Below are 27,982 nucleotides of genomic sequence, written 5' to 3' on the forward strand. Positions count from 1 at the left end.
CCATCCATCCATCCCTCTGTTGTTGTTCTATCTATCTATCTATCTATCTATCTATCTATCTATCTATCTATCCATCTGTTGTTCTATCTATCTATCTATCGCTGTACCGCTCTGTCTGTCCTCATCCATCCATCTATCTATCTATCTATCTATCTATCTATCTATCTATCTGTCTGTCTGTCTGTAAGTTCTAATTGTCATGCAAACATCAAATTTTGTATTGGCGGACGTCCACTTACATGCAAATTACTCTTCACATTTTGGTTGCTGATAGCCAGATAATGTTGGCAGGCTCCTGTGTTGCAGAAACAGCCTGTGCGAATATGAATGTTGAAGAGACTGGCCATTTTATCCACCTGGCAAAAAACAAACAAACAAAAAGCAAAGACATAGTCAACATTTTCTAATTCTTACATTTTAGATTTTCTTCATTATCTGAACAGATATGAGAAACAGTTTATAGTATCTGTTTATAGATATACCTCTTTTAACAGGTTAATCTGGGGAGAACGTAAAACAACCCAACAAAAATAGTAACATTTGGCAATTCCTGACTGACCTGAGAATACCCTACTGTTTGTCCATGACAGTCCAGTAGACTAAAGTTGAGGATTGCACCCTGTTCAGCAATATTTTGAAAGTCATTATCACAGTGGATCTGTGCCACAGGTTTTCCATTGCTATGACACAGGCACGAGAGGACAATGAAGGTGTAACGAGCCAAACCGAATGTGTGAAGCTGAATGTTCAACATACTCCCTGAAAACCAAAAACATCCACTTTTAATGTAGAATGAGAATCATAACAATGTTTATCCAGTAAATCATAAACTTCTGAACCTGTGAGTTTTTGAAGTGTTTCAAAACCATGATGGAGAGAAATTATGTCAAGGAAGGAGATTGTGCCGTCCTCAAACCTGATAAAGTCATGAAAAAAGAATAATTACACATTAGACAAATTATGACAGCTGCAGTAGCATCAACTATGCTGCTTGCCAATAATTAGAGGTCAAATATCTTACCTGCTTACTACATTTGGCTTTGGTACAAAATAGTTCTCGGCCACAAGATACGCTGCTGCTGTCCCTCCTCCAAAGTAACTTTTTCTTAAGAACTCGGCAGCCTCATTCCTCACCAGCAAGGCTCCGAGTCCAGTTGGGAAGCCAAACATTTTGTAGAAGGATATTGGCACAAAATCAGCGGGATACTGGCTTAGATCCAGAGGTGAGCAGCTTACAAAACAGGCAGCGTCAAGAAGAACAAACCATCGACCACGGTGCTCACATGCTGGATAGAGCTGTTGAGACTGAATTCCTTTCACATAGCTGAGAGGATATTTTCTGCCTGAGAAGTTACTCTGGGCAGGATAACAAAAAAGATGAGGTGTAGAACACTCCTCCTCTCCATTTGTCTGTGTCAGGGTTTTTTTCGCTCTTGCTTCCACTTCATGAGGAAGAACTGAAATGGTGCCAACTCCCTGGAGTGCAGTCACACCGCGAATGCCCACCACAGAGGTGTGGTTGTCAGTGAGGTAGCAGAACTGACTTCCAGGCTCCTCATTTGACACGGCCTTCCAGGGAAAAGTGTCAGCCACTAATTTCAGTGCTGCAGTACATCCTGATGTGAAAATCACTGAGTACTCTTCAGGACATGTATTAAAATATTCCAGTATCCTGCAGACGTTCAAAATAAAGAGCTATCACATATCTATAACGTTATTAAGATCTTAATAAAAATATTATTATAATGCTAATAAATAATAGTAACAATCAATCTGTCTCAATTCAGGCCAATTTCGATGTTTAATAGTTTAGTTAACAATAACAAAACTTGCTTATATATATATATATATATATATATATACATACGCAGCATATACTCTCTCTGAAGAGAAATAATAATAATAAAATAAGCAATGTCTTTGTTTCCAACTGCTTCGTACTTGTATTAGATTGCTCTTGTATCTGTTTTTAATAATAATAATAATAAATACATAATAAAAATACATTTAAATGGTAATAAAGTCTGTGTTGCTGTAGGCTAACTGATGAAAAATCCAGAGGGTGCAAAAGATCTTACCTGTATCTGACACTTTCCACAGTGTCGTGTGTTAGTCTACTACTGGGATTATGACTGTGAGGATTGCCTGAGGTAGAAGAGAGAGCGAGAGAAAATTTTGGAGCAAAAATTACAAAAACCTTTGATGTTATGAAGTTATGATGTTATGATTGTTCATCAGCGAAAAATAACTCACCATAAACATTCCTAGATATGTCATCGTAAAAATCTTTAATCTGAGATTCAGGAAATAGCGTTGTCCCTGCATGATCAAGGTATGTAATACCTTAAAAAGTGAAGGAAGAACCTTTCAGTGTCAACTACTCAGCCTCCAGGTGCAATTCACAATAAGATCAACAGAGGGCGCTGCATTCTAACCACAAGACAACAACTAAAGAGAAAGTAAACAGTGCAGGACTACAGGCCCACCCTCTCAACCGCTGAAGAAACTTAGAAGTCTGCACTTAATCCAAAAATCGGTTATTTACTATACAAACGTACATTTTTAAACCGTGACAGTAGGTAACAGCACCACATGTAGTTATTGAAATGTTAATGAATGGGGAAGCTGGTTAATAATGACCTTCTTTTTATTTTATTTATTTTACCTTTAATCCGTTTAAATTCCCGATCTATCAGCTCTTGTTGATCAACGCCGTAACCATAATAGTGCCAGAAACTCTTAAAGCTCTCAAAAGTACACAAGTCCTGGAAGTCCTGCGGAGACTGAGTCTCCATTTCTCTAAAGTCAGACAGACACAAGAGCTCCCTCTTTCGCGAATTTATATATCACTCATCCATGTCCAATTGATAGAAGCGAGACCAAAGTCCATCTGCAGTGTGACTGTTGATTTTTCTGCAGGACAAATACAGTGGAGTTTCATTAGAAGCCCATGACGGTTCTGAAGCATGTCTGATGGACTCACATACAGAGGGAAGTTAACAAGCTTATCAGATATTAAGTAAAGAATAACTGATCACCAAACATCATCTTGAGTAAACCTACAATTATTTTTTGACATACACTACAGTTCAAAATGTTGGGATCAGTAAGACTTTTTATTTTTTTTTATTTTGAAAGAAATTGATACTTTTATCAAATACAAATCATTAATACTTCATTAAGGAATTCTGAAACAAAATGTATCAGTTTCCATAAAAATATTAAGCAGCACAACTGTTTTCACCATTGATAATCATAATAAATGTTTCTTGAGCAGCAAATCAGCATAAAATAATGATTTCTAAAGGATCACGTGACACTGAAGACGGGAGAAACGATGCTGAAAATTCAGCTTTGCCATCACAGGAATAAATTGCATTATTAAATATTTTAAAAGAGAACGGAACAGTAACAGTTTAAATTGTAATAATATTTCACAAAATTACTTAATAAAAATCTTATCAACCCCAAACTTTTGAATGTGTATGACTTTTCATTTTATTACATTTAATTCCAAAATGCTAGTATCAAGAACTTGTTTGCCTACATTATCCTTATAAAATTTACTAACCGTGGTTTCTGCATTTTTTTTATTACCATGGTAAATCTTGCAAGCTGTTGTAACATATCTTTGTTGTATTTTTATGTGTTTTTAGGCTTAAAGGGTTAGTTCACCCAAAAATGAAAATAATGTAATTTATTACTCACCCTCAGTTCGTTCTACGTAAGACCTTCATTTATCTTCGGAACACAAATTAAGATATTTTTAATTAAATCCGATGGCTCAGTGAGGCCTGCATAGCCAGCAATGACACTTTCTCTCTCAATATCCATAAAGGTACTAAAAACATATTTAAAACAGTTCATGCGCCAAAAAAACAAAATAACGACTTTTCAACAATATAGTGATGGGCGATTTCAAAACACTGCTTCGGAGCTTTACGAATCGAATCATTGACTCGGAGCGCCAAAGTCACGTGATTTTGAGCAGTTTAGCCGTTTGATAGGAGATCCGAATCACTGATTCGATTCGTAAAGCTCCGAAGCAGTGTTTTGAAATCGCCCATCACTATATTGTTGAAAAGTCGTTATTTTGTTTTTTTTGGCGCACAAAAAGTATTCTTGTTGCTTTATAATATTAAGGTAGAACCACTGAACTCACATGAAGTGTTTATCACGTCCATCTCTGTACAAACTTCAGAAGGATCCCAGCATGGATGGTTTATTTTAATGGTGTTCCGGTTCGCGTCGGAGAATTATGTTTGTTCGGAGCATTTTATTTTGTAAACGAGGAAAGTTCACAAAGAATCTTTTGTTGAAAGAGTTGAACCGTATTGGATCTGACAGCAGCTGCATCACAAACCATAAGTAAATGATTTCATAATGCTCTGTCTGTAAATTACAGTTTTATATGGATAATGTTTTCAAAACACTTACTCACGTGCAATAGCGAGTGGGCGTTGATACTGTTTCCTATGCATTGACGTTAGCCAATCACAACAGTGGTCGTTTACTGAGTCTGACAAGCCTTAAAGGAGCCACTTCTCTTAAAAACTGATCATTTCAGACAGATGGTCAGAATGAAGGTTGAAAATAAGTTTTTTCACATATATATATTTTATTAACATTATAAGTAAACATCAAGGAACATATTAAAACAATAAAAAAAATGAATGTCATGATCCCTTTGATGATAATAACACTGTTTGTCATGTAACACAGTTTTAGAACTTGATTTTACACTATTTATCAACACATATGCAGAAAGGGAAGGGAGATCCACAGAGACCATTGTTCATTTCCATCCTAGACAGCAGGCAGTGATTAAATATGCCACTTCTGCTCCACTAATTCATTCACTTTGAAATTCTGCTGCCGAGCAGAGTGCATCTTTTTCTGTTAAAGGGCCACATTGTTTTCACAGGACTTTGGCCTCATTAGCAGGAGTAGATGCTTGGTGTGGGGGAGGGGAAACCGGCCACAGAGACATTGTGTCTTTCTGTCCATAATGATGTGACACAGTCAATTTGGAGATGCTTATGTTGATTGGGGGGTGTCGGCAAAAACATTTGGCCATTTACTTCTGTGTCCTTCGAATGTCATTGTCCATGCATATGTCTTACCTTCCAAAATGGACAACGCATTTCAAGACGAGTCTCTTGGGACACACAATTAGACATTTCTGTCTTTTTCCTGTGAATATTTTCCCTGACGAGGTCAGCTGTCTGTATTGCAGCTGTACCAAAGTATGAAAAACCTGTTGCCTTCTGTTCTTCTTGGGATTCCCTAATACTACCGGGACCATCCATTCTCGGGATGAAGGTGGCATCAACTACGTGAGTATTAAGTACAGAGAGAGACTCTGGGCTCACGTAGCCTGGTCTAAAGGCTTATCAGAGGCTAAGCCAGAGGGGAAAAAAACAGTAAAGCTAGTCTCAGTCGACCAGAGGTACGGGCACAAGGCCATCTGTCCATTCTCTGAATACAACTGACAACAAAGGAGGGCAACTCCGCACTCAGGGAATCATACACACTCTGGAGCAGCAAACGTTAACTCATCTTGGATTGACAGGGTAAGAAGAGTTGGTGAAGAACATAACTGGCATCTTTGCGCTGTCTCAACCTCCATCACTTCTCAGGTCAGTTTGCTAACTTCAACCCAAAGCTGCTCGTCACGTGCAGGGACTTCCAAAAGACAAGAACAAATAGGGGTGTTAATGTTTTCAAGCAACAACAGTGCTATTGTTTCATCTTTGACAATAGGAAAACTGTTGTTTATGTCTTACATATACTTTATGGATAATTTGTGTCTAACATGTACACATTATATGACATTCTATAGCCTAATGCTGAGTTGATTATACGTTTTCCAAACCTGTTGTTTATATCTTTCAAATACATTATGTGTATTTTGTCCATATATACATCATACGACATTCTATAGCCTAACACTGAGTTGTTTTTCATATAATATAATAACGTAACACAATATTATTTATAAATTATGTTAATGTTAATAAATACAAACATGATTTTTCAAAAGTATTGTGCTAAATTTGGGCAGTAATACATATTGTTGTTGAATGGAAATATTCATCGATAGATTTAGTTAATATATAAAGATGAGTTTTTTTTTATTTATTAAATTTAGTGGCCGTTTACACTAAACGTTTTTATGCGTTTTGGCCGTTCATTTACATGACAACGGCATTTTGGGGGCCTGAAAATGCAAACTTTTGAAAACAATACCGTTATGGTCTCCGTGTTTTAGTTGTTTTTGCAGATCCGTGTGGGAAAAGAAAAATGAAAAACATATCTGTTTTAATACATCATTGTCATGTAAATGTACCCTTAGTTTGGCATTAACTGCAATGTACTGAGCTCACAATATTTTTAAATTTAACATAAAACACTGTTCACAAACAACAACTAAGGCTTAGCCATTGGGATTACGTATTTAAAACAGACTGATAATTTTTAAACACTAATCTGAGTCACCATTTGCTTTGTACGTCAACATTTCAACGTCAGTTGCATAAATTATTTTAATTCCAGATTCATAAACACATTTGACATGTGAAAAACAGCCTGTGTGATATCTATGTTCGGACTTATTAGTGCTATGCTATATGATTGCAGAATGTTTTCAGATGCCTGTTGACAAGCTTTGGAAAGACAGAAATGGGTCAAATGGGATTTAGCATTAGCCAAACAAATCCGGGCCTAAAGGATTAGACAGGATGGTAGCAGTGTGTTTTATGCATTTACCTGATGAAACAGCACAGAACTATTAGCCACACAAAAGACATTTTTTTTTACAACATTCAGCCATCGTATTTCAAATAAAGCGTGCTGAATCTATAACTTATTTAGTCTTGTTCATGACTGGGAATTGAATTCTCAGAGTTTGAGAATACTTACATAACACATATAACCCTTGTAGGTTTTGATATTTAACAGAAGTAAAACATTTCTTTCTGTTTTAATCTATTCAGCTGTTCACAAGTTCCTCTGCTGCTGGAGTGTCATGGAAAGAGGGACCACATTTCATTTAACAGCTTATGTAAGTCTGAAAACATTTCAAAAGCAGTAGTTTTACAAATGAAAGCATTGGGGCTCAATTGGAATAATAGATCTGATAAATAAAGAAAATGCATTCATTTCTCACAGCTGCAGGGCCTCATTAGAGGAATATGAGGAATGAATAAGGCCTTATTAAAGGGAAATTTAAGACAATCCACTAACACTTCCTCTGATCTAATGCTGACTCATTTTTTAGTTTCGCCCATGAATGTTCTCTGTGATCTCATCTGGCTTAGAACTGATTTAGATATAGATGGTGATAAGCTCGGTTTTAAAGCGCGGAGATGTGCGGAATGTGGGAACAGTCGACATTGTGTTCCCTCACTGATGAATTAATGGGCCTTGTTAGACATGGTCACACAAACGTCACTTGATCCACAGGCCTAGAAAGACACAAGTGGCTTACTGAGGAGTCTTATCAAACACAGTCACACCATTTCTATTAAAGCAGAACCATTAGAGAAGTTAGAGGCTGGACCTCGCTCACCCAGAGCCCAGAGGGAAATAACACCCAACTTAATGTCAGAGCACAACAACAGGTACCTACAGCTAAACAAAATGAACGCACGACTGAATAGACATTTACAGCTGAGAGAGGTAATGGGGAAGAATTATGAGTTTTCAAGGCTGAAATGTTTGCACACTGAAATTCATCTCATATCTGCACTGACTGAACGGGTAAATTTGTCTGTTTGTGTGCACAGAGACAGTCTGTTTGAAGCATCTAGACCCAAGAGAAGAATGAATATGAATGAGAAGGAGGGAGGAGTATTGGAGGGGGGGCTAAATGTCACCCTCACCATCCGCCTGCTAATGCATGGAAAGGTAAGACACATCTCGAATCCTCAGAGCTGTACTTGTTTGTTTTCAGCGTTGTATTATGCAAGCGCATCCAGTCAAGCACATGAAAAAGATTTATAAATGTATAGTTGACATTTTAGAATACAGATTGTCAATATAATTGATTATAAAATGTTATTTTAGATGACATATTCAGAAATAGTATTGACAGCATAAAGTGGCATTTACGGCATCATCTTTTCTTATGAAAAGAAATGAAGTCACAATCTTTCTGCTTATGAACATCTCTGCTTATCTACACTACCAGTCAAAGGTTTGGAATAATTACGATTTTTAAATGCTTTTGGAAGAAGTCTTTTCTGCTCAACAAGACTACTTGATCAAAAATACAGCAAAACAGTAATACTGTGAATTTTTTATTACAATTTAAAATAATTTTTTTCTATTTTAATTTATTTTTAATTTATTCCTGTGATGGCAAAGCTGAATTGTCAGTAGTGCTCAAGAAATGTTTCTTATTATTATCAATGTTGAAAACTGATTAATATTTTGAAATTGCTTAATTCCATTCAAAAGTTTGAAAGTCTTTTTTTTTTTTAAGAAATTTATATTTTTATTCAGCAAGGATGCTGTCATGATCTGTTTCAGTTTCAAGGACTTTTAGTTTGCTATCATCATTTCCTGTGTTTCCTTTCTGTTTTTTTCCGTTGTCATGGTTGCTCATTGGTTCATTACACACACCTGTTCCTCATTAGTTCTCTCAGGATATATTGCCCTCTGTTTAGTTTGTTCATACTCTGGTGTTGCCTGTGCCGTAGCGCACTGTTACGTACTTACTCTTCGTGTTGGATTATCGCTATTTTTTTATTTAATAAAGTTACACTGCATTTAGAGCCGCTGCACGTAACCTCGTCTTCTTCCTCAGCCCAGTCGTGACAGATGCATTAAAGTTATCAAAAGTGACAGTAAAGACATTTATAATGTTACAAAAGATTTCAAACAAGTACTGTTCTTTCGAACTTTCAAAGAATCCTGAAAAAAAGGTATCATGGTTTCCACAAAAAAATATTAAACAACTGTTTTCAACATTGATAAAAACAAGAAATGTTTCTTGAGCACCAAATCAGCATATTAAAATGATTTCTGAAGGATCATGTGACACTGAAGGCTGGAGTAATGATGCTGAAAATTCAGCTTTGCCATCACAGGAATAAATTACATTTTAAAATATATTAAAATAGAATTAGTTCACAATATTGCTGTTTTTACTGTATTTTTATCAATAAATCCAGCCTTTGTGAGCATAAAAGGTTTCTTTTAAAATCATTTAAAAAAATCTTGATTATTCTCCAAACTTTTGGCAGAATTAAAACCCAAGAAGATGATTTGAAACACCAGAATACAGTAGTTCTCCACTTTACTATTGTTTAAAATAGATTAACCAAGTTAATTATTTTGTTTGTTTGTGTTTCTAGGAAGTTGGAAGTATCATTGGGAAGGTAAACAATTCAGTATTATTCTGATAATTACATTACTAAATTAAGTAAACCTTCTTTGGTGTCCCAAAGTACTGTTATTATTTTGTTTACATATGGCTTACAATCTAATCTTAATATACATTCTAATATAATTAATTTGTTTTATATTCAGATAGTCTTTTAAAATGATTTTTCCCTTGTTTGGTTTTTAGAAAGGAGAGACTGTCAAAAAAATGAGAGAGGAGGTAAGTGCTTACTTTGACCTTCATGATTAAATAAGACTAATCGTTTTTTTAATTTATTTATGGATATCAAAACCTAATTTGATATCTTACATATTAAGGTTTTAACACTGGGTTTTTTTTTTTGTTGTTGTTGTTGTTTTTTTTTTACCTATGGACAGTGTTGTGTAGTAACTGATGATTACATGTAATCTGGAATACATAATCAGATTCCAAAAATTAAGTACTTGTAAATAGATTATATTACATTTTAAAATACTCATAATCAGACTACAGTTACCCTGATGTAATGTAATGTTTAATGCACTTCATGTTGTTGATAAAGAATGAAATACGTTTTCTTTCTCTTTGTATTTTTATATCAATATAGTACAATATTGATAACACTTTACAATAAGGTTCATTAGTTAACATTAGTTAACATGAACTAATAATGAACTGCACTTATACAGCATCGATTAATCTGTGTTCATTTCAACCTTTACTAATACATTATTAATATGAAGAGTTGTATTTGTTAACATTAGTTTAATGCACTGTGAAGTAACATGAACAAACTATGAACTGCTGTATTTTTTATTAACTAACGTTAACAAAGATTAACAAATACTGTAGTAAATGTATTGCTCATGGTTAGTTCATGTTAATTAATACATTAACTAATGTTAAGAAATGAACCTTATTGTACAGTGTTATCACAATATTATGCTATTCAATTCGCTGTGATAAATGAGTTAAATGAGTCTAAAAGTAATCAAAACGTAGTCAGATTATATTAACTAAAATGTGTAATGTAATGGATACCGTTACTAACTATAATTCTTGTCATGTAATTTTAAACCAGTAATGAACTACAATTTGTAAGTAATTTAGCCAACACTGCCTATGGACTATTGATATGCAGTACACATTATTAATGCTGACTAGCTGTGTAAAGATGAAAAAGTAACTCATTTGGGTGGCCACGTGTATATCAAAAATTAGACAGCAGAAAACTGGGATCATTTTCAGTTTGAGCAAACTCATCTTATTAAAATTAAATGGTATTTAACTGGAAGAGGGTGCAATTGTCAGCCCAGAGGCCAAATTGATCAATTAAATGTGATGCAGCACAAAAACTCTGCTTTTCTCTGTGGATTCAGAGCGGAGCCCGGATTAATATATCTGACGGTTCCAGTCCAGAGCGCATTGTCACCATCACTGGACCGTCTGAGGTCATTTTCAAAGCCTTTGCCATGATTGCAGAGAAGTTTGAGGAGGTAGGTGGAACTTTTCCAGCAGTAATGAGAGAATAATGCTATGGGTGATTTGATTAATTTCGATTTTAGTGTAGCATAAAAATATGTGTGTTGGCTTACAGTATATTCCTGGCTACTATTTGCCATACTTTCACATTCATTTTACAATAGTAGTTCTACAACTGTTACAGTTAAATTATTACTGTATAAAGGGAATGATATAAAAGTATTATGCTTGTAAACCCTAATGCTCAGAATAATTGGTTTGAGTAGGGCAAACTCAAATTAAACAAATTAGTTCAATCAAATGAACTTTAATGAGTATTTAGAACTTTCTTTTTCTTTTGAGTTCACGAAACTGACACATTTAAAGTAATCTGAATCTGAAGTTTCATTGTTTTGAGTTTTATGAACTTGTTTCTTTTAATTTAGACAAACTTAAATTTACCTGAAACTGGGCTGAGATTTCTATTTCCCAGCATGCTTTGCCATGACATTTGAAAGGGGGTATAAAATAAATGCTAAAATTAAGTGTTACATAATGTTTTTTTGTGCAAGATTAATGTTAAGTGGGGGATTTAGTAGTGTTTAATGCTTTGCTATCCCGATTTAGAAGAGTTTCTGTTTGTGGGTTTTTTTGTGGGGTTACCATCATTGTATCGAGTGGAACATGAGCTTAGTTTGAGGACAGGTATTTCATAAATGTTCTATATTGCCGTACTCCTTCAGCAATTGCTATGCTATGCTAATGTTATCAAAGCATTGTGTTACCATTTAGCATTTGCTGTATTAGCTAGTTATAGCTAGCTAAATTTTCACTACTAAAATTATAAGTTAAGATGTCAGCGCTGATAGCCTTGTGGGCAGCGCACCGACATATAGTGCCATTGCGCTACAGGCGACCCCAGTTCGAGCCCTGGCTCGTGGACCTTTCCCGATCCCATCCACCTTTCTCTCTCCCACTTCGCCTTCTGTCCTATCATTAGTAAAGTCAAAAACATCAAATATATATATATATATATATATATACACACACACATAAGTTAGAGCAATTAAAATGTATGAGTACAAAACTGAAATCTGCCAGTTCTGCTTAAATTTTGAATTTCTTAACTTAAAAATTTGATGTAAGTGTATGATTACCTCAATTTTTTTTTTTTAGTTTTGCCAACTTATTCGGGTTTACTGTGTATTGAATCACAATTCTGTGTCAGAATTACAGTGAACTTGTGTATTGAGATATTAACTATACTTCCACAGTAATATGCCTGCATCCCATGCATAAATTAATTTTTTGTACTATTTGATGATTTATTATACTGTTGTTCATGTAGTTTATTTATTTACAATTTATTTTGATTGTTTGTTAATGAGTTTTATGCAGACAACATATTAAAAATAGTGTAGTAACTCCTGCCTTAATTGTTAATAAAATTATTATTTCTATAACTTACAATGTTGAAGTTTGCAAGATATGATCTGAATTATAAAGTCAGTCACTTGCTTTATTTTCTCCATGTTGCGCAGTGCAACCAATTGTGTTCTGTAACACTATTACACTGGCTTTTAATTAAATGAATTAAAAGTAAATTAGGTCCCAGCCAAGGGGAACACTGATTACTGTAATGGTGACTTACAACTATTTACACTTTTGTCCCACAATGCAGCTTGATATGGCTATTTTTTACATTGCTACAGCACAGCAAATGCATTGATCTCCCAGTAAGCATCTAAATGCAGTATTTTATTGTAAGAAACGTATCTTGTAAAATCCTGTCAATATTTTATGTGTAGATGTTTCATTTCAAACACTGTCAGCATGTATTCCTGCAATAGTTGTTTTTGGGTTATAAACTTGTTTTTATTAAAAAAGGATACAGTGGCTTGACAGGAGCTGAATTGAGCTGCTTTCTGATATATATGCATCTCTTTCAGGATATCCTGGCATCCATGATAAACAGCACTGTGACAAGCAGGCCTCCTGTGACACTGCGTCTCGTCTTCCCCGCCAGTCAGTGCGGTTCACTCATTGGCAAAGGAGGCTCAAAGATCAAAGAGATCAGAGAGGTAGATATTCTAGGTAGAAGTTTAATTGTTGGCAAATGCGCAGGGTTTGTAATGCAGGTCACAGCGACTCCCAGATGATGCACCGAATGATCCGTTAAACAATTAGTTTCCGTTGTCTCAGCGGCAGGCAGAAACACTTAACATCAGCATGATTGATTGTCCTCATCAAGACAGAACTTTTTATTCCTGAGCACAGGAGGCTGCTCGGCTCAGGCTTCCGCTAAATCCACCTTATGAGACGGCTGCACCCCTGAGCTGTAATTTCCTAAACTCTTGAACTCGCTCACTTTTCCTCAAACTTCTCTATTCATGACTTTCGTTGATGGAAAACACAGCGATCCATCTCACAAGCTGAACCATTCATTGTCATTTAGCTGCTGAAATTGACATGAGGACAGTGGCTTTTGCTTGAAGGCTTTGTTTTTTATTCGGCTGGTGGATCACATTGAATAAATATAGCTGTCCTCGCTGCTCAGGGCTGTGAGGGGTGAACTGGCTGCTTTTATTCCCAGTTGCTATGAATGTCTAGGACAGGACGGCCCACAAAGGCCTAAATAGACTCACATTTATATACAGTATCCAAATAGCTTGACCTAAATAACTGGCCAGACAATAACAATGTCAGTTCTAGACATGAGAATAGCTGTAATACCAAAAGGGACTGTATGGCACACTTTTTTGCAAGTGGCTTTGAAACACAATCAAAATTTGCAAACCTCTTCAGTGCTGAGAACTTACATTATGAAAAAATGATAACTGATAATTGGTATTTATCAGTTATCAGTTTCTAATTATCAAATTAGAAATTCACTCATCCAAATCCATATCAATATCCCATATTCCAAAAAACATCCATATCACATCCATATCTATTTTTACATTTCACAACAGTAAATTTCAATAATGATATTTCAAATGTAAAAATATGCGATCATTAAAAAAATCGCATCTTTATATTTCCTAATACTCCTTGTTGTCTATGAAAATGCTATATCAACGCTACTTTTTCTGGTATCACACCACACCACTCGCATCTGAATATGTTTACATCCCTAGTAGGCGAAAAACAGTATGTGAAATTAGAAATATGTCAGAATTCAAAGTACTCATAAAGTATTCATAAATCTTTCACAAATTTCGTAGGCAAAATCACACCATTTCAATGGGAATCCTGGCGATCGTGAATTTCACATGCAGGTGAAAGATTTCGCAATAGGTTCAAGTCGTTCACACGGATTCACTGCGTTGACCAACAGAAAGCTTTTTTTTTCCCACAAAATTGTCGAAATTCTGCTAATGTGACCACACCTTAAAACAGTAGGCGAAAAGTACCTTTCCTAACACAATAATAGGAAGGTGGTCATAATATTATGCCTCAGACTGGTCTGCAGCTATGCAGCCCCATACGCAACAAACTGCGATGCACTGTGTATTCTGACACTCTTTTTTTTTATCAGAACCAGCATTAACTTCTTGAGCAATCTGAGCTACAGTAGCTCATCTGTTGGATCAGACCACACAGGCCAGCCTTCGCTCCCCACGTACATCAGTGAGCCTTGGCCGCCCATGACCCTGTCGTTGGTTCACCACTGTTCCTTCCTTGGACCACTTTTGATAGATACTGACCACTGCAGACTGGGAACACCCCACAAGATTTGCAGTTTTGGAGATGCTCTGACCCAGTCGTCTAGCCATCACAATTTGGCCCTTGTCAAACTTGCTCAAATTGTCCATTTTTCCTGCTTCTAACAAATCAACTTTGAGGACAAAATGTTCACTTGCTGCCTGATATATCCCAACCACTAACCGGTGCCGTGATGAAGAGATAATCAGTGTTATTCACTTCACCTGTCAGTGATCATAATGTTATGCCTGATTGGTGTATATAGATATATTAGGGGTGTAACGGTACACAAAACTAACAGTTTTAAGTAAAATATAATGAATATATAGGCTAATATAGTGTATATATTTAGCGAAAGAGTTAAGCTAATCTCTCTTGGTAACTAACAAGCTGTGGACACTGAATGGCTTTTCTGAAGTAAATGCTACGTGAAATTGTTTACAAGCTGTTTGATGTCTTTCCCCTGTTGAAACACTGATTGAGCGATTACACAAGATATTATATGTTTCAGTAAGTTGTACTATATCTTTCAAAATACCTTTGAATGTTCATTCATGTTTATTCTGTAACTAGTATTAACGAGGAAGAGATGATTGCCCGTGCTCCGCGCTGTCGCTTGAACGCCGCTTGTGGCACCTATCTGTCATGCCACATTAAAGAGCATCAAAACGGCATTTTCTGTTTGAATTCCATGGCAAGTTGGATCGAATTTGAAAGATGACACTTTGTTTCTTATCGAAAGTAACAAAACGCAGAGCTTATTTTAAACTGAAGTGTTCCCAAACAGGAGACCTTAATGTTGCAAAGTAATGCATTCGGTACACATGTGCACTGTACCTGTAGTCCTGTACTGAAACTGTTCGGTACGAATACGTGTACCGTTACACCCCTAAGATATAAATACATGCACATACACACAGACATAAATATAATATATATAAATGTAATAATAATAATATATATATATACACACACACACACACACACACATATATTATGTAAAAAAACTTTTATGTTCGTTGCGATTAATCACAATTAATTGATTTGACAGCACTAAATTATAACTTATTTTAATATAATATCAACATTTGGTAAGTAGCCGTGTAATAAGCAAGATAATGTATGCTCATTATCGCAAAATAAACCCAGACGGACAGGGTGACCGGGACCACAAATGCGGAGCAAATAATGACCTTCTCCTTTTAACTCTCACTATTGAAAGAAATATGAATGAAGCCATTTGTGGCTTTTCTAATCAACCTGTCCAGCATGTGTTGACCAGAAGTGTTGCTGTGTGTCAGAGCACAGGTGCCCAGGTCCAGGTCGCAGGAGACCTACTGCCTGATTCGACTGAGAGAGCTGTGACCATCTCAGGCACCCCCCACGCCATCACACAATGTGTGAAACACATCTGCACCATCATGCTGGAGGTTTGTGAGCGTGCACGTGAGAGTGCATCCATGTTTTAATTGAAAATCTGTGCGATTATGCATGATTTCCCTTGTGCTTGAATGTTATTTCAGAGGTGGGGAATATCCTTCAGGTCTTTTTCACCTTCACACTTCATTTGCATTCGCTTTTTTAGCGCATACCCTACATGTTAAATGTTCCTGTTTGCTTCATTAGTTCCCAGAATCCAACCTTGGATGCCTTTTGTTTTGCAGGCTTTTCCCTGGCCCACATTAACTTTGGGCTTTGAACAGTAAAATCCAGTGAGGCTTAACAGAGTTCTAGAAACATACTGACTAAATGCCTTTGCTTTTGTCCTGACTGTGTTTTTCTCCCTTATTTAGTCACCACCTAAAGGAGCCACCATTCCATACCGACCCAAACCCTCCGCAGGTGGCAGCCACACAGTGTTGACGCAACCACATGCTGCGCCGGTGAGTTCTCCATCCATCTCTTAATGCAGAAACCATACAATCGAAACAGCCCTTTACGAGCATTAATGATTCCATAGTTCCCTGCAGTCCCAGTGGGACGCTCTCAGTCTGGATATTTACACTAATGATTTCGCCGAGATTCGCTGGCAGAATAAATCTAAGCCCAGATGCAATCAGTAATACAGTCACCAATGGGGCCATTGGACCATGCCAAGTGCTCTTGAACATGCAGATCAGACTGACTTTTAATCACTAATTCAGATCCGTAGGTGTTTGAATTGGAAAGCTTGTTACTAATCATTGTAAACACAGCTGTATATAGCTGGACTAAACAATTCATTCATCAGTATTCCATTCTATTCTGTTGTTCAGATCTTGTGAAATACTAATCTAAGCTCTGACCCTTTACTTTTGACATCTCCTCCTGGAATGTCGTCCAAAGGGCTTCTGTTGTTCATTTGAGTGATCATCGTGACATTTAGTTTGACTGAGATGAGGATTGCAAAGGCTAGTTGTCTGTATAATGAAAAATCATGTCAGCTACAAGCTCCATTTGTCTGGAGGATTAAAATGCTAAGAAGCAGTTTAGTTCTGTATTTTTTTTTGTTGCCATGTCTGGTGGTGATAGCATGGGATGTTCATGTGATGCCCCCTTGTGGTTACATTAAGAAGAATTTAACATAGTTCAGTCATAATTCCACATGACACTCTTAAATATGTTAATGACAAAGTAGTCTCACGTGGACAGACTTTGACTTATGGCATAAAGTCTGGCCCACTTTGAAGTTTATTCTGTCCAAGAGCTGCCTGCTGTAAAATGAACAAAGCAACCAACTACTGTTTGTTTTACGTGTTCTTTAGGGGTGAGTTTATGTGAAATTTAGCTATTACAACTATTAGCCGGCATCAAAAAGGTGAAAATATGGCTCAGCAGTCTCTCCAAATTGTTATACAGCAAAATTTATGGATTATTTTACATAGCAAAACAGTTTTGCTTGTGGATAACTAGTTCACATACTACTCAAGATTTGAAGCCACCAAACTTACAAACTATGGGGAATCCAATGATTAGTTCTTCCTCAAAAGTGTTCATAATATCAACCTGGTACCTTTTAAGACCAATTCGCACAATCGCAGACAATCACCAGAGTACAAGACGTGACTTCTCAGGCATTCCACAACCTGAAAAACGCCAATTCAACATGAGGTTTATTTGGCACTGATCCAACAAAACCCGTCAAAGTGTCTGTTGCGTCTGTCAGTGCATTGTGAATTGGCCTTTAAACACTATTTTATTTGAAATCTGCTTTTGATTTTCAGACAGGTTTTCTTGGATTTTAATGAAATATGCATCCAATAGACTGTGGGCGGTCCATGGACGTACCATGTCGACTGTGACTAATGACTAAGCAGCAAATTGGCTGTTGTTATTTGCACTAACATAAACGTGTTATCTGTTTCACAGGCATTTGCTATTCCAGGACAGTTTGCCATTCCACCCCAAGACGTGAGTGTTAGTCCCACTGTCTGATCAGTATCATTCACAGCACACTTCACGACACCACTGCAGTGATCCCAGCCACAACCCATCCCTGACACAACCACGATTCTCCCACTGTATTCCTCACACACACCTAAGTGCCAATATCCCCGTCCCTCCGATCACACTGGAGCCTCAACTTACTTCCTTTGAGGGAGAGATATCAGAGGCATAAAGCATGAAGATGCTCTCTGTCTATGACATTTTCTTTAATATCTTATCTAGCATCACTAACATCGGTTACTCCCTGGTTATTTCATATCCTTGTTTAAGACACAAGTGAACAATGTGTTAACTGAAACCCTCACATATGAATTCTGTAATTACAATGTTTGCAAAGCAGCACTGTATTGTTAAAACCCTATATATTATAGTTAGGGTTTGATTTAAATCCCTAAGGAAGTAATCTTCTGCAATCTATTCAGGTCAAACTATGAACCATACAGACATTCTGTGGAAGCACACAATGTAAGAAATTGTGAGAAAAATAAAGTCACAATTTTGAGATATAAAGTCGCAATTGCTAGATATAAAAATTATATATGATAAAGTTGCAATTGTGAGATTTTACGTCAAAATGTGAGATATAAAGTCACAGGTATGAGAAACAAAGTCGCAATTGTAAGATATGAAGTCATATTGTGAGATAGTCACATTGTGACAAAGTCAATGCGAGGTATAAAGTAAAATCGCAGGTATGAAAAACAAAGTTGCAATTGTAAGATACAAAGTCACATTGCGAGATATAATCACTTTGTGAAATATAAAGCTGCAGTTGCGAGATTTAAAGTCCATGCGATATATACAGTAAAGTTGCAGGTATGAAACGCTCACAATTGTTAGATATAAAGTCACACTGCGAAATATAATCACATTGTGAATTGTAAAATTGCAATTGTAAGATTTCAGGTCAATGCAAGATATAGTAAAGTTGCAGGTATGAAAAACAAAGTCACAACTGTAAGATAAAATTTCACATAAAATAGCAATTGCTAGATTTAAAGTCACAATTGAGCGATATTAAGTCACATGACAAGATATAAACACAATGTGAATTATAAAGTTGCAACTGTGAGATTTAAAGTCAATGTGAGATATAAAGTAAAGTCGCAGTTATAAAAATAAAGTCGCATTTGTGAGAAATAAAGTCTTTTTTACTGAGGCACAAACCATAAAATACAGACTTATAGATCATTGAGACTTTGTTTAGAAGATCATTTTTGGTGTGTTATTTATTTTTAGCTTTGTAAACATTATAATTTTTAAGAAATTTAAGATTAACTTCAAAATCTCCCATTGACTTGTACTGACAGAATGTTCAGCATTAAAAATATAACCAACAGTGATAATGTAATCATAATATTTGCATACCAAATTGTGACCGGTCTTCTTTCTTACATATATTTGCAATCAGAATTGTGACAGAAAACCAGGCAGAAAACGAGACATGTGTCATGATGACAACTGCAGAACCTAAACATACTATACCTCACACTTTAACACGATTCTTTTCCTGCCTTGCAAGTACTTGAATTCCCTTAAGGAAATGCAAATCGGCTTTTTCGATCACATTATTTGGAGAAGGGGACAGTAAGTCCACAGGGGGACCTGATAACTAATCCAATTTTGAGACTTGATATGGGTGCTGTTCTGTCTGTAGATGTGAGTGTCCTCTGAAATAATTCCATTTTGATTGGCTAGTTCTAACCTCCCTTCCTGCCCCCGCAGTTGACCAAGCTTCACCAGTTGGCTATGCAGCATATCCCCCTTACCTCCCTTGGGCAGAGCAACCCCACCTTCCCTGGTACGTACCCAAAGCTCCCCAGGGAAGTCTGTCTCTCCCTTTGTCTGTCTCTCTGCCTGTCTTTCTCTCGATCTGTCTCTTTCCCTCTCCACTCTTTCGTCTGTCATGTCTGACCATCTCCGTCTCATGCGTTCACCACCGCATGTTCTACTTTTCCACTCTGAAGAAAATGAGGGCGAAGCCGTTTTGTGGTAAGGCAATAAATACCATAACACTTCCAACATAATGCTGCACATGCCGTGCCATGATACGACCACTGACCAGCCCTGATAGCTCTAGTTCGTCTACCGTTGATGGCTGCTTTGAGCTGTCAAAGGAATCTCCAAATGTGTCATGTCACCTTAACAACAGCATCATGACGGCTATGTGATGCATATGTGTCACCCCTCTTTCTCCTTATATGTGAACTCATCATGAACATTTAACATTCTTCCCCCCTCATGTCACTCCATTACCTCCACAATACCCCTGACCTGTTCAAACCGCCAGCATTTTCCTAAGCAAACCTGAAGCCCACTCTCACAGCAGCCCACATTTATCATAACAAACAGAGTCCACACATTGAAAGTGCCAGCCCATAATTATTACTATGGAAATAGGGAGTTGAAGAGAGACAGCCTCTCCATAGACGTTTCCGATAATGTGCGCTATCTGGAAATGCTTTTATGGGTGTTTTTAAATCTCAGTCAGACATGAATTAACCAGAAATTCATTCATGACTCATGCACTGAAGCAGCGTTAATGCTTTCATACATTGTGTAGCCTAATTTCAATGTGATATTTTTCGATTTTATTCGAGCAGTCTCAGTGGCAGTGTAGCAATGTTAAAATGTTTCTAGGTTTCATTTTTTTGTCAGCCATTAGGTTGTCTATTGCTTACCTTCCCATTTCCCTGCATAGGTCTGGAGGCCTCCATTGCAACCAGTTCTCATGAGCTGAGCATACCTAACGATGTAAGTTAAATGTGATATACATTTAGGATAAAATAATACACTTAGCTTAATGTATAATGTTTGTTGCAGTTCATGTTACTGTTATTGTTGTGTACAGTGGCCCCAAAAAGTATTTGGACCCTTGAGTCACACTTCAATTGCTTGAATATCATTGCATTATATAAAATAAATGTGCAAATTATTTATACATTACAATTATATATTATGCCATTCATTTTCCTAGCCATATTTGCAATTACTTTTAACCAGGCGTTAATGTTTGTTTTTATTTATTTATTTTTAATATTTAAAGGCACAATATGTAAGATATTTAGATTAAAATATCCAAAAAACACTAGAACAGTGTTATATATTTTGTTGACTTGACTTACATTATCCCAAATGTTTCCAAAAATGTTTAAATCCAGAGAAATAAGCTATTTTAACCAGGACACGGAGCGTGTCCGTGTGTCGCCTATCAATGACATCATACCTGTGTTACCCTTGATTTCCGGTTTTTATTTTGTAGAAACCATGGAAACACCAAAGACGCTTTAATATATTATGTTTTATTAGACAGGTGAGCAACTGTTTGGATACATTCATCGACAGAAAACTAATCATGTTATATAGATAAACACAGTAAGTCTTATTGTTTAAATTTCGTTTTCTTGATTTACAGCGAGTACCATGTTTTACCATGACTAATATCAATTTAGCTTACTGCAGTGTGCAACAAGTGTCTCATAGTAGCTGCCGAGTGAACACAGAGTAGCACTATAACAACTTTCAACACACAAATGTATCTAATATGATAAAACAGCGCTGCGTTACCCCATATAAACTTGACCGGAAGAAGCGGAAGCGGCGACTGCAGCATAATAAAAGCTCTGCTGTTCTCGAGGCGTGTGTCGCGCTCGTCTCTCATTAGTAATCACTCCAGCGGCCTCGTTTCCGCTCTCACAGCACTCGGCCCTGCTCTGCTTCATACTACAGTAATGTTAATGATCTCATCCATGAACATGGATGTCCTGTCCGATTCTTTTTCACCAGCTGTGAGGTGAAGACAACACCTCCCATGATTCTGCAAAATCAAGGCATCATCAAGCTACGCCTTTGTTTTGAATGAGCGACCTCTAGTGGCGAAAATGTACATATTGTGCTTTTAATAATACAATTTTCAAATGTTCACTACTGTTCAAAAGTTTGAGTTTTTTAAGATTTATTAATGTTTTTGAAAGAGGTCTCTCATGCTCGACAAGGCTCCATTTATTTGATCAAAAATTTTCATTTTAGTGTACTAAAATATTTCATTTGAAACCTTTTTTTGTGTTTTGCTTGAAAAGTGTGCTTGTCTTTATATATCTTACTTTAAAATACAAGCCACTCAGTTTGATATTTTGTATTTATTGTAAAGACATTCATTCAGTTGTAGGTGAATCTTAAGTTTTCAAATGGGGCCACTGAAATAAAAACAAACATTTTTTTATGCTTAATATCATGCTACACATCATGACATGTTGTTACACTGATTAGCTGTTATTATAGAATTTATTTAGTAAAATTAAAGGCATGCCATACAGTTGTGAAGAACAACTTCCATGTCCTAGAGGTTCACTATCAGCCTCCACAGTCTTTTAATGTCCAGATGTTGTTTGCCCCTCACCCGTCTGTCTCTCTCCCCTCTCAGCTCATAGGCTGCATCATTGGCAGACAGGGCAGTAAGATCAATGAGATTCGCCAGATGTCTGGTGCCCAGATCAAAATTGCCGGGGCCACAGACGGTTCGGCAGTGCGCCACGTCACCATCACAGGCTCCCCAGCCAGCATCAGCGTGGCTCAGTACCTCATCAGTGCGAGGTGAGACCTTTCCCTCTCACATTTTAATGGATAGTTCAGTCAAAATGAAATTCTGTCATTATTTACTCACCCTCATTTCGTTCCAAATCTGTATGCTGTTTTTTTCTTCTTCTGTGGAACACAAAACAAGAATTATTGAAGAATCTTCACTTTACCATACAGTGACAAATACATTTATAATGTTACAAAAGATTTCTAGTTCTTTTGAACTTTCTATTCATCAAGAACCCTGAAAAAGTATCCACCAAATTATTAAGCAGCACAGCTAGTTTTAACATTGATAATAATAAGAAAAAATGTTTCTTGAGCAGCAAATCAGCATAGAATGATTTCTGAAAGATCGTGTGACACTGAAGACTGAAGTAATGATGCTGACAATTCAGCTTTAGAGCCAGGAACTCACCGCACCTTAAAAATTGTCCAAATGTAGACCGAGAACTCCAATTAGGGAAACACTTCAAAAAAGCCTGCACATTCTAACAATGAAGGGGCACCACAAATTGCAAGATAAATTGGCAAACATTTTGGTCAAATGTGACCTTTCTCAATGCCTAATTAACTAGTTATTGAGAAAGGTCACATGTGCCCAAACATTTTTCATTAAAGCAGTGTTTTTTTTTTAATCTTGCAATTTGTGGTTCCCCTTCATTGTTAGAATGTGCTGGCTTTTTTGAAGTGTTTTCCTAATTGAAAATTCAGCTTTACCATGTTTGCCACAGTGAATGAATCACATTTTAAAATGTATTAAAATAAAAAAAAATTTTTAATTGTAATACTATTTCATATTACTGTTTTTACTGTATTTTTGCTCAAATAAATATAGCCTTGGTAAGCATAAGAGACTTCAAAAACATTTTTAAAAATCTTACCAACCCCAAACTTTTTAACAGTAGTGCATATTCCAAAACTTCTAAAGCCATATGACAGCTGTGTGTGAAATAAAATATTATTCAATTAAACCCTTATTAAATCAATGTATTTAAAATCGAGTTGTTTTTTAGTGTGTTTCATGACTAAATGCATTAATATCAAATAATGTAATGTCTGCCATCGTGTTTGAGAGCTACAGTGGAGGAGAAGAATTTCAGTGAATAAAAACTTAAATTTTGGTCTTTTCCTTACATAAACTATGATTCAGAAGACTTGGAGTATAGTGCAAGCTGTTTTTTCCTGTCATTTTGGATCTTGACAATCCACGTCTCCATTCGCTTTCATTATATGGTCAAAACAAGAGCAGCCAGTACATTCTACAACATTTCTCCTTTTGTGTTTTACAGAAGTCATGATGGCGAGTAAACATAATGACAAAATGTACATTTGGATGAACTATTCTTTTCCCACAATCTATTTTACATAATGGTGTAATATGTAGGTTTTAGACAGCAGTCATGTGTTCTGTTTCATCTCACCCATTTGGCACTCCTTTATTAATTCTCATCCAGGCATGTTAAACCCTTATTATTATTCCTTCTTGTAACACATAACATTCCCTAAATTGATTATTCTTTTCTCTATTTCTCTCACCCCCCCTCCCATGTCACTCTCTCCTCTTGTGTGCACCCGTAACCCCTCAATTAACCACACACTTGTCCTCACGTCCATCCTTGTTTGCGTGCATCTGAATGTGTTTGCAGTTTAGAGATGGCTAAACTGAGCATCCAGGCTGCATCGTCCTCCTCCTCCAGCACACCTATCGACCTCAGCCTGGGCTTCCCCCAGTCCACCTCCTCCGCCTCCACACCCTCTTCCATGGCCGTCCTGGCTGCTCCCCCCTCTGCTATTAATGTCCACTCCCCTTCGTCCGTCTCCTCCATCCCCGGTGCCCACTACGCATTGCCTGTTTCCAGCCTGTTTGGCATGAAAACCGTCCCCCTGCTGGCAGTGCACGCGGCCACCTCCGCAGGCCTTCCGACTGGCCTCACCCCCTACACCGCAAAGATCCCCACCTCGTCCAGCATCAAAAAATCAGAGCGGCAGAAGTTTGCCCCATACTGAGCGGCCATGGTCTTTATTCTCATCAGTTATGTTGTATTTCTTTGTTATTCATTCATGAATATTAAGTAGATTGAAAGTGTTTCTCCCCGCCCCCTCTGTTTTTTAAGAGGACCTATTATGCTTTTTTACATTTTCAACTTTCTTTAGTGTGTAATGTTGATGTTTGAGGAAAAAGGTCTGCAAAGTTACACAGCACAAAGCCACTTCAAAGGGAGTTATTCTCCATATCAGTAAGCACTGTTTCTTATGGAAGCTTATTTCTGCCATGAAATAAAATCAAAAAAGGTAATTGCAACTTTTTATCTCACAATTCTGACTTTTTTTCTCAGAATTGCAAGATATAAACTCACAATTGCAAGTTATAAAGTCAGAATTGCATGATATAAAGTCAGAATTGCGAGTTATAAAGTCAGAATTACGTGATATAAAGTCAGAATTACGTGATATAAAGTCAGAATTACGTGTTATAAAGTCAGAATTACATGATATCAAGTCAGAATTGCGAGATATAAATTCTGAGAAAAAAGTCAGAATTGCAAATTTATATCTGACTTTATGAGACGGAATTGCGAGTTTATATCACACAATTCTGACATTATAAGACGCAATTGTAAGTTTATATCTCGCAATTCTGAGAAAAAAAGTCAGAATTACCTTTTTTATCTATTATTTAGTGGCGGAAACAAGCTTTGATAGTTTATGAACCTCCCGAAACGCCTCGACTGTAATTTTGAGTTGTCTTCCGGTAATGTACACATCACAATATTCCTCATTTAAATAATTCCCGCTCAAGCCATATGCAAAAAAAAAAAAAAGGAGCAAGGCCTGGTTGAGTTGAGTTAGTAGTGTGTTGAAAGTTGCGGTTATGGTAAGGGGCGTTTCCAAAACACACTCAAAGTGGTTGACCAATAGCAACACACTGGTCCAGTCAATCAGAGCACATTGTGCTTTTCGTAAGAAGGGGCTTCATAGACAGAAACTAAACAGAGTGTTACTGACAGACTGGAAAGAGAGGTGCTGCAACAATGTAAAATATGTTAAAAATTCAAGCATGTAAACTGATTCTAATAGATCCCAAAAACAAAATCAAGACTTTGTAAAAGGGCATAATATGGCCTCTTTAATGTCTCTGTGCAATATTTCACAAACAAGGAATGGCGAGTGCATGACAAGATTAATCGCTCCTTATATTGTCTTCCATTTTGTTTGCAGTTTCATTCTGAAGTTAAGATATCCATCTCGCTCTGTATAATTTATCTGACACTGCTCCTGTTTTTTTTTTTTTTTAAGAAAAGCCAAAGCCAAAAGAAACTTGATTTATTGGTACTATGCAGCTCACGGTGTTGTGTGTGCGTGTTTTTCTTAGATATATTTATATCTTAGAGCGATCTTAAATGTGCTGATTAGAATGGCTGTCATCATTGTTATTGTATCACAATTCAATATAAAAAGTAATTTAAAAGAGAGTGTCATGCTCTGCCTCTCATACTGATGATGTTATTCAGAGTTTAACCTACTATAACATTATGTCAGAACATACATCAATATACTTTTTGCAAATACTTTTTAATTAACTCTGCAGAAAAAGTTACAGTAAAACAAAGGCACATCCTAGTACCAGGGCGTCAGAGAATCCTGAGCCCTGTGATGACATCCTTTCAATGCCATGGGCCCCCTAATATGATGAAATGAATATATTTATCAGCACTATATTTTCATGTATTTAAACCTATTTATACTGTGTGGGGAAAAAATGTGATATATTTAAAATTTAATTGAATAATTGGCTTTTATATTGCCACTGTATTAACGACAAAACAAACTATTAAAATATTATCTGGAAAATATTTACTTTGTATCAAGTTCACAGCGAATAACTACTCAAGTACTGTTAGATGTGTAAACATGTTTTCATAGATATTCATTGTGATTTTCACAATGAATATTGTTGCAAAGCAGTTTTATAAGTAGAATAATGGCCATTAAAAATATTTAACATATAAAAATATATGACAGTTACTGTTTAAACGTTTGGAGTCAGTATGATTTTTTAAATATTTAATACTTAATATTAATACTTTTATTCAGTAAAGATGCATTAATTTGATCAAAAGTGATACTAAAAACATTTATAATGTTACAAAAGATTTCTATTTCAACTAAATGCTGTCATCAAAGAATCCTGATTAAAATAGTTTCAACAAAAATATTAAGCAGCACAACTGTTATCAACACTGATAATGATAAGAAATGTTTCTTGAGTAGCAAATCAGCATATTAGAATGATTTCTGAAGGATCATGTGACACTGAAGACTGGAGTAATGATGCTGAAAATTCAGCTTTGCCATCATAGGAATAAATTACATTTTAATATATATTAAAATATAAAAGTTATTTTAAACTAATAATATTTCACAGTATCACTTCTTTACTGTATTTTTGATCAAATAAATGCAGCCTGGGTAAGCATAAGATACAAAAATGTAAAAAAGTCCCAAACTTTTGAATGGTAGTGTATGTATTTTATATCATTTTGTTTTTTTTTCTCTTTCTCTAATTTTCTGTGAACCCCCATAACACTCCCTTGCAACCCGTGGGGGTCCCAGGACACCAGTTTGAAAAGCCCTAGTAAGACCTATACTTTGTGTTAAAGTAAAATAATATCTACTAAAATGTGTTATTTTTTCCCTAAGCTTAGATAAACAATGACACCATGAAACTGTGACACAGCACATCTATGCTTCTCATGCCCAGCAGGGTTAATTATCAGATGTACAACTGTTTTTAACAATAATTTGATCTGTTCTTCTGTATCTGATTGTGTTTTCCCCTCCTAGGCTGTCCTCAGTGATAGCAAGTCTGAGGCCACTGTAGTGCAACATTTACAGCTAAACATTAATCTGATTGGATTACCCTAAAGACATAGTGGACTCTTATGGACTCAGACACTACTCAAGAATTCCTGGCTACATGATGCAAATTGTTTTCTAACTTGAAAACTATGTATTAAACAGATGCGCTGTAACAGTAGTTTTTTAAATGTGTCAACCATTCAATGTAAGACATGTATTTGTATTTGTTTTGAAATTCTGTACACATTTCACTGTTAAAGTATGACAAATCAATGTGCTTTTGACATTAAATGTAGACATTCTTTAATTAAACAACAGCTTTTTATTAGTACACACAGACTCTTTTGATTTCGTTTTATATCCAAAGATGACTTTTCTTCAAAGAAAATGCCTTGGCATAGATTTATAAACCTTTAATGAAATTATTAAACATTTTTTAATTCTCTATTCCCTTGCATTTCAGTGCCTGACCTGTTGTGATTGAAGTTAAAAGGTAAAAGCAAAGAGTTTTCATGGTGCTCCAGATGCATATCTGCTGCCTTGAGTCTTTCAATAATACATGCAGTGCTTAAAACAGGGTTA

General features: G+C 36.2%; 2 protein-coding genes across 4 annotated transcripts in view; one reads left to right on the forward strand and one right to left on the reverse strand.

Moving 5' to 3' along the window:
* mocos (molybdenum cofactor sulfurase) overlaps nt 1-2,932 on the reverse strand; it is a 10,168-nt gene extending 7,236 nt beyond the window's left edge. Inside the window, exons 1-7 of one of the 2 annotated variants that reach the window (XM_051918120.1) lie at nt 2,666-2,931; nt 2,254-2,343; nt 2,079-2,145; nt 1,022-1,672; nt 840-916; nt 560-759; nt 240-356 (exon numbers count right to left, since the gene is read on the reverse strand). In XM_051918120.1, the coding sequence (XP_051774080.1) occupies nt 240-356; nt 560-759; nt 840-916; nt 1,022-1,672; nt 2,079-2,145; nt 2,254-2,343; nt 2,666-2,795 (1,332 nt within the window). In that variant the 5' untranslated portion in view covers nt 2,796-2,931. Of the gene's footprint in view, nt 1-239; nt 357-559; nt 760-839; nt 917-1,021; nt 1,673-2,078; nt 2,146-2,253; nt 2,344-2,665 lie in introns of both variants that reach the window. The other variant, XM_051918122.1, reaches the window with a different exon arrangement.
* A 1,821-nt stretch (nt 2,933-4,753) lies between these two features.
* Nucleotides 4,754-27,707, forward strand: zgc:110045 (uncharacterized protein LOC664755 homolog). Of its 2 annotated transcripts, none has more exons than XM_051918182.1 (14): nt 4,754-5,639; nt 6,996-7,063; nt 7,788-7,908; nt 9,360-9,383; nt 9,575-9,607; nt 10,747-10,863; nt 12,778-12,909; nt 15,835-15,963; nt 16,327-16,416; nt 17,882-17,923; nt 19,685-19,760; nt 20,661-20,713; nt 22,383-22,552; nt 24,187-27,707. In XM_051918182.1, the coding sequence occupies exons 3-14, from the start codon at nt 7,825-7,827 to the stop codon at nt 24,545-24,547; spliced, it is 1,311 nt and encodes a 436-aa protein (XP_051774142.1). In that variant the 5' UTR covers nt 4,754-5,639; nt 6,996-7,063; nt 7,788-7,824; the 3' UTR covers nt 24,548-27,707. The 2 variants fall into 2 exon arrangements, with proteins under 2 accessions (XP_051774142.1, XP_051774143.1); XM_051918183.1 differs by having other exon boundaries at nt 27,386-27,707.
* Nucleotides 27,708-27,982: the final 275 nt, after the last annotated feature.

Source organism: Ctenopharyngodon idella, chromosome 13, assembly GCF_019924925.1.
Source record: "Ctenopharyngodon idella isolate HZGC_01 chromosome 13, HZGC01, whole genome shotgun sequence".
Classification (NCBI taxonomy): Eukaryota; Metazoa; Chordata; class Actinopteri; order Cypriniformes; family Xenocyprididae; genus Ctenopharyngodon; species Ctenopharyngodon idella.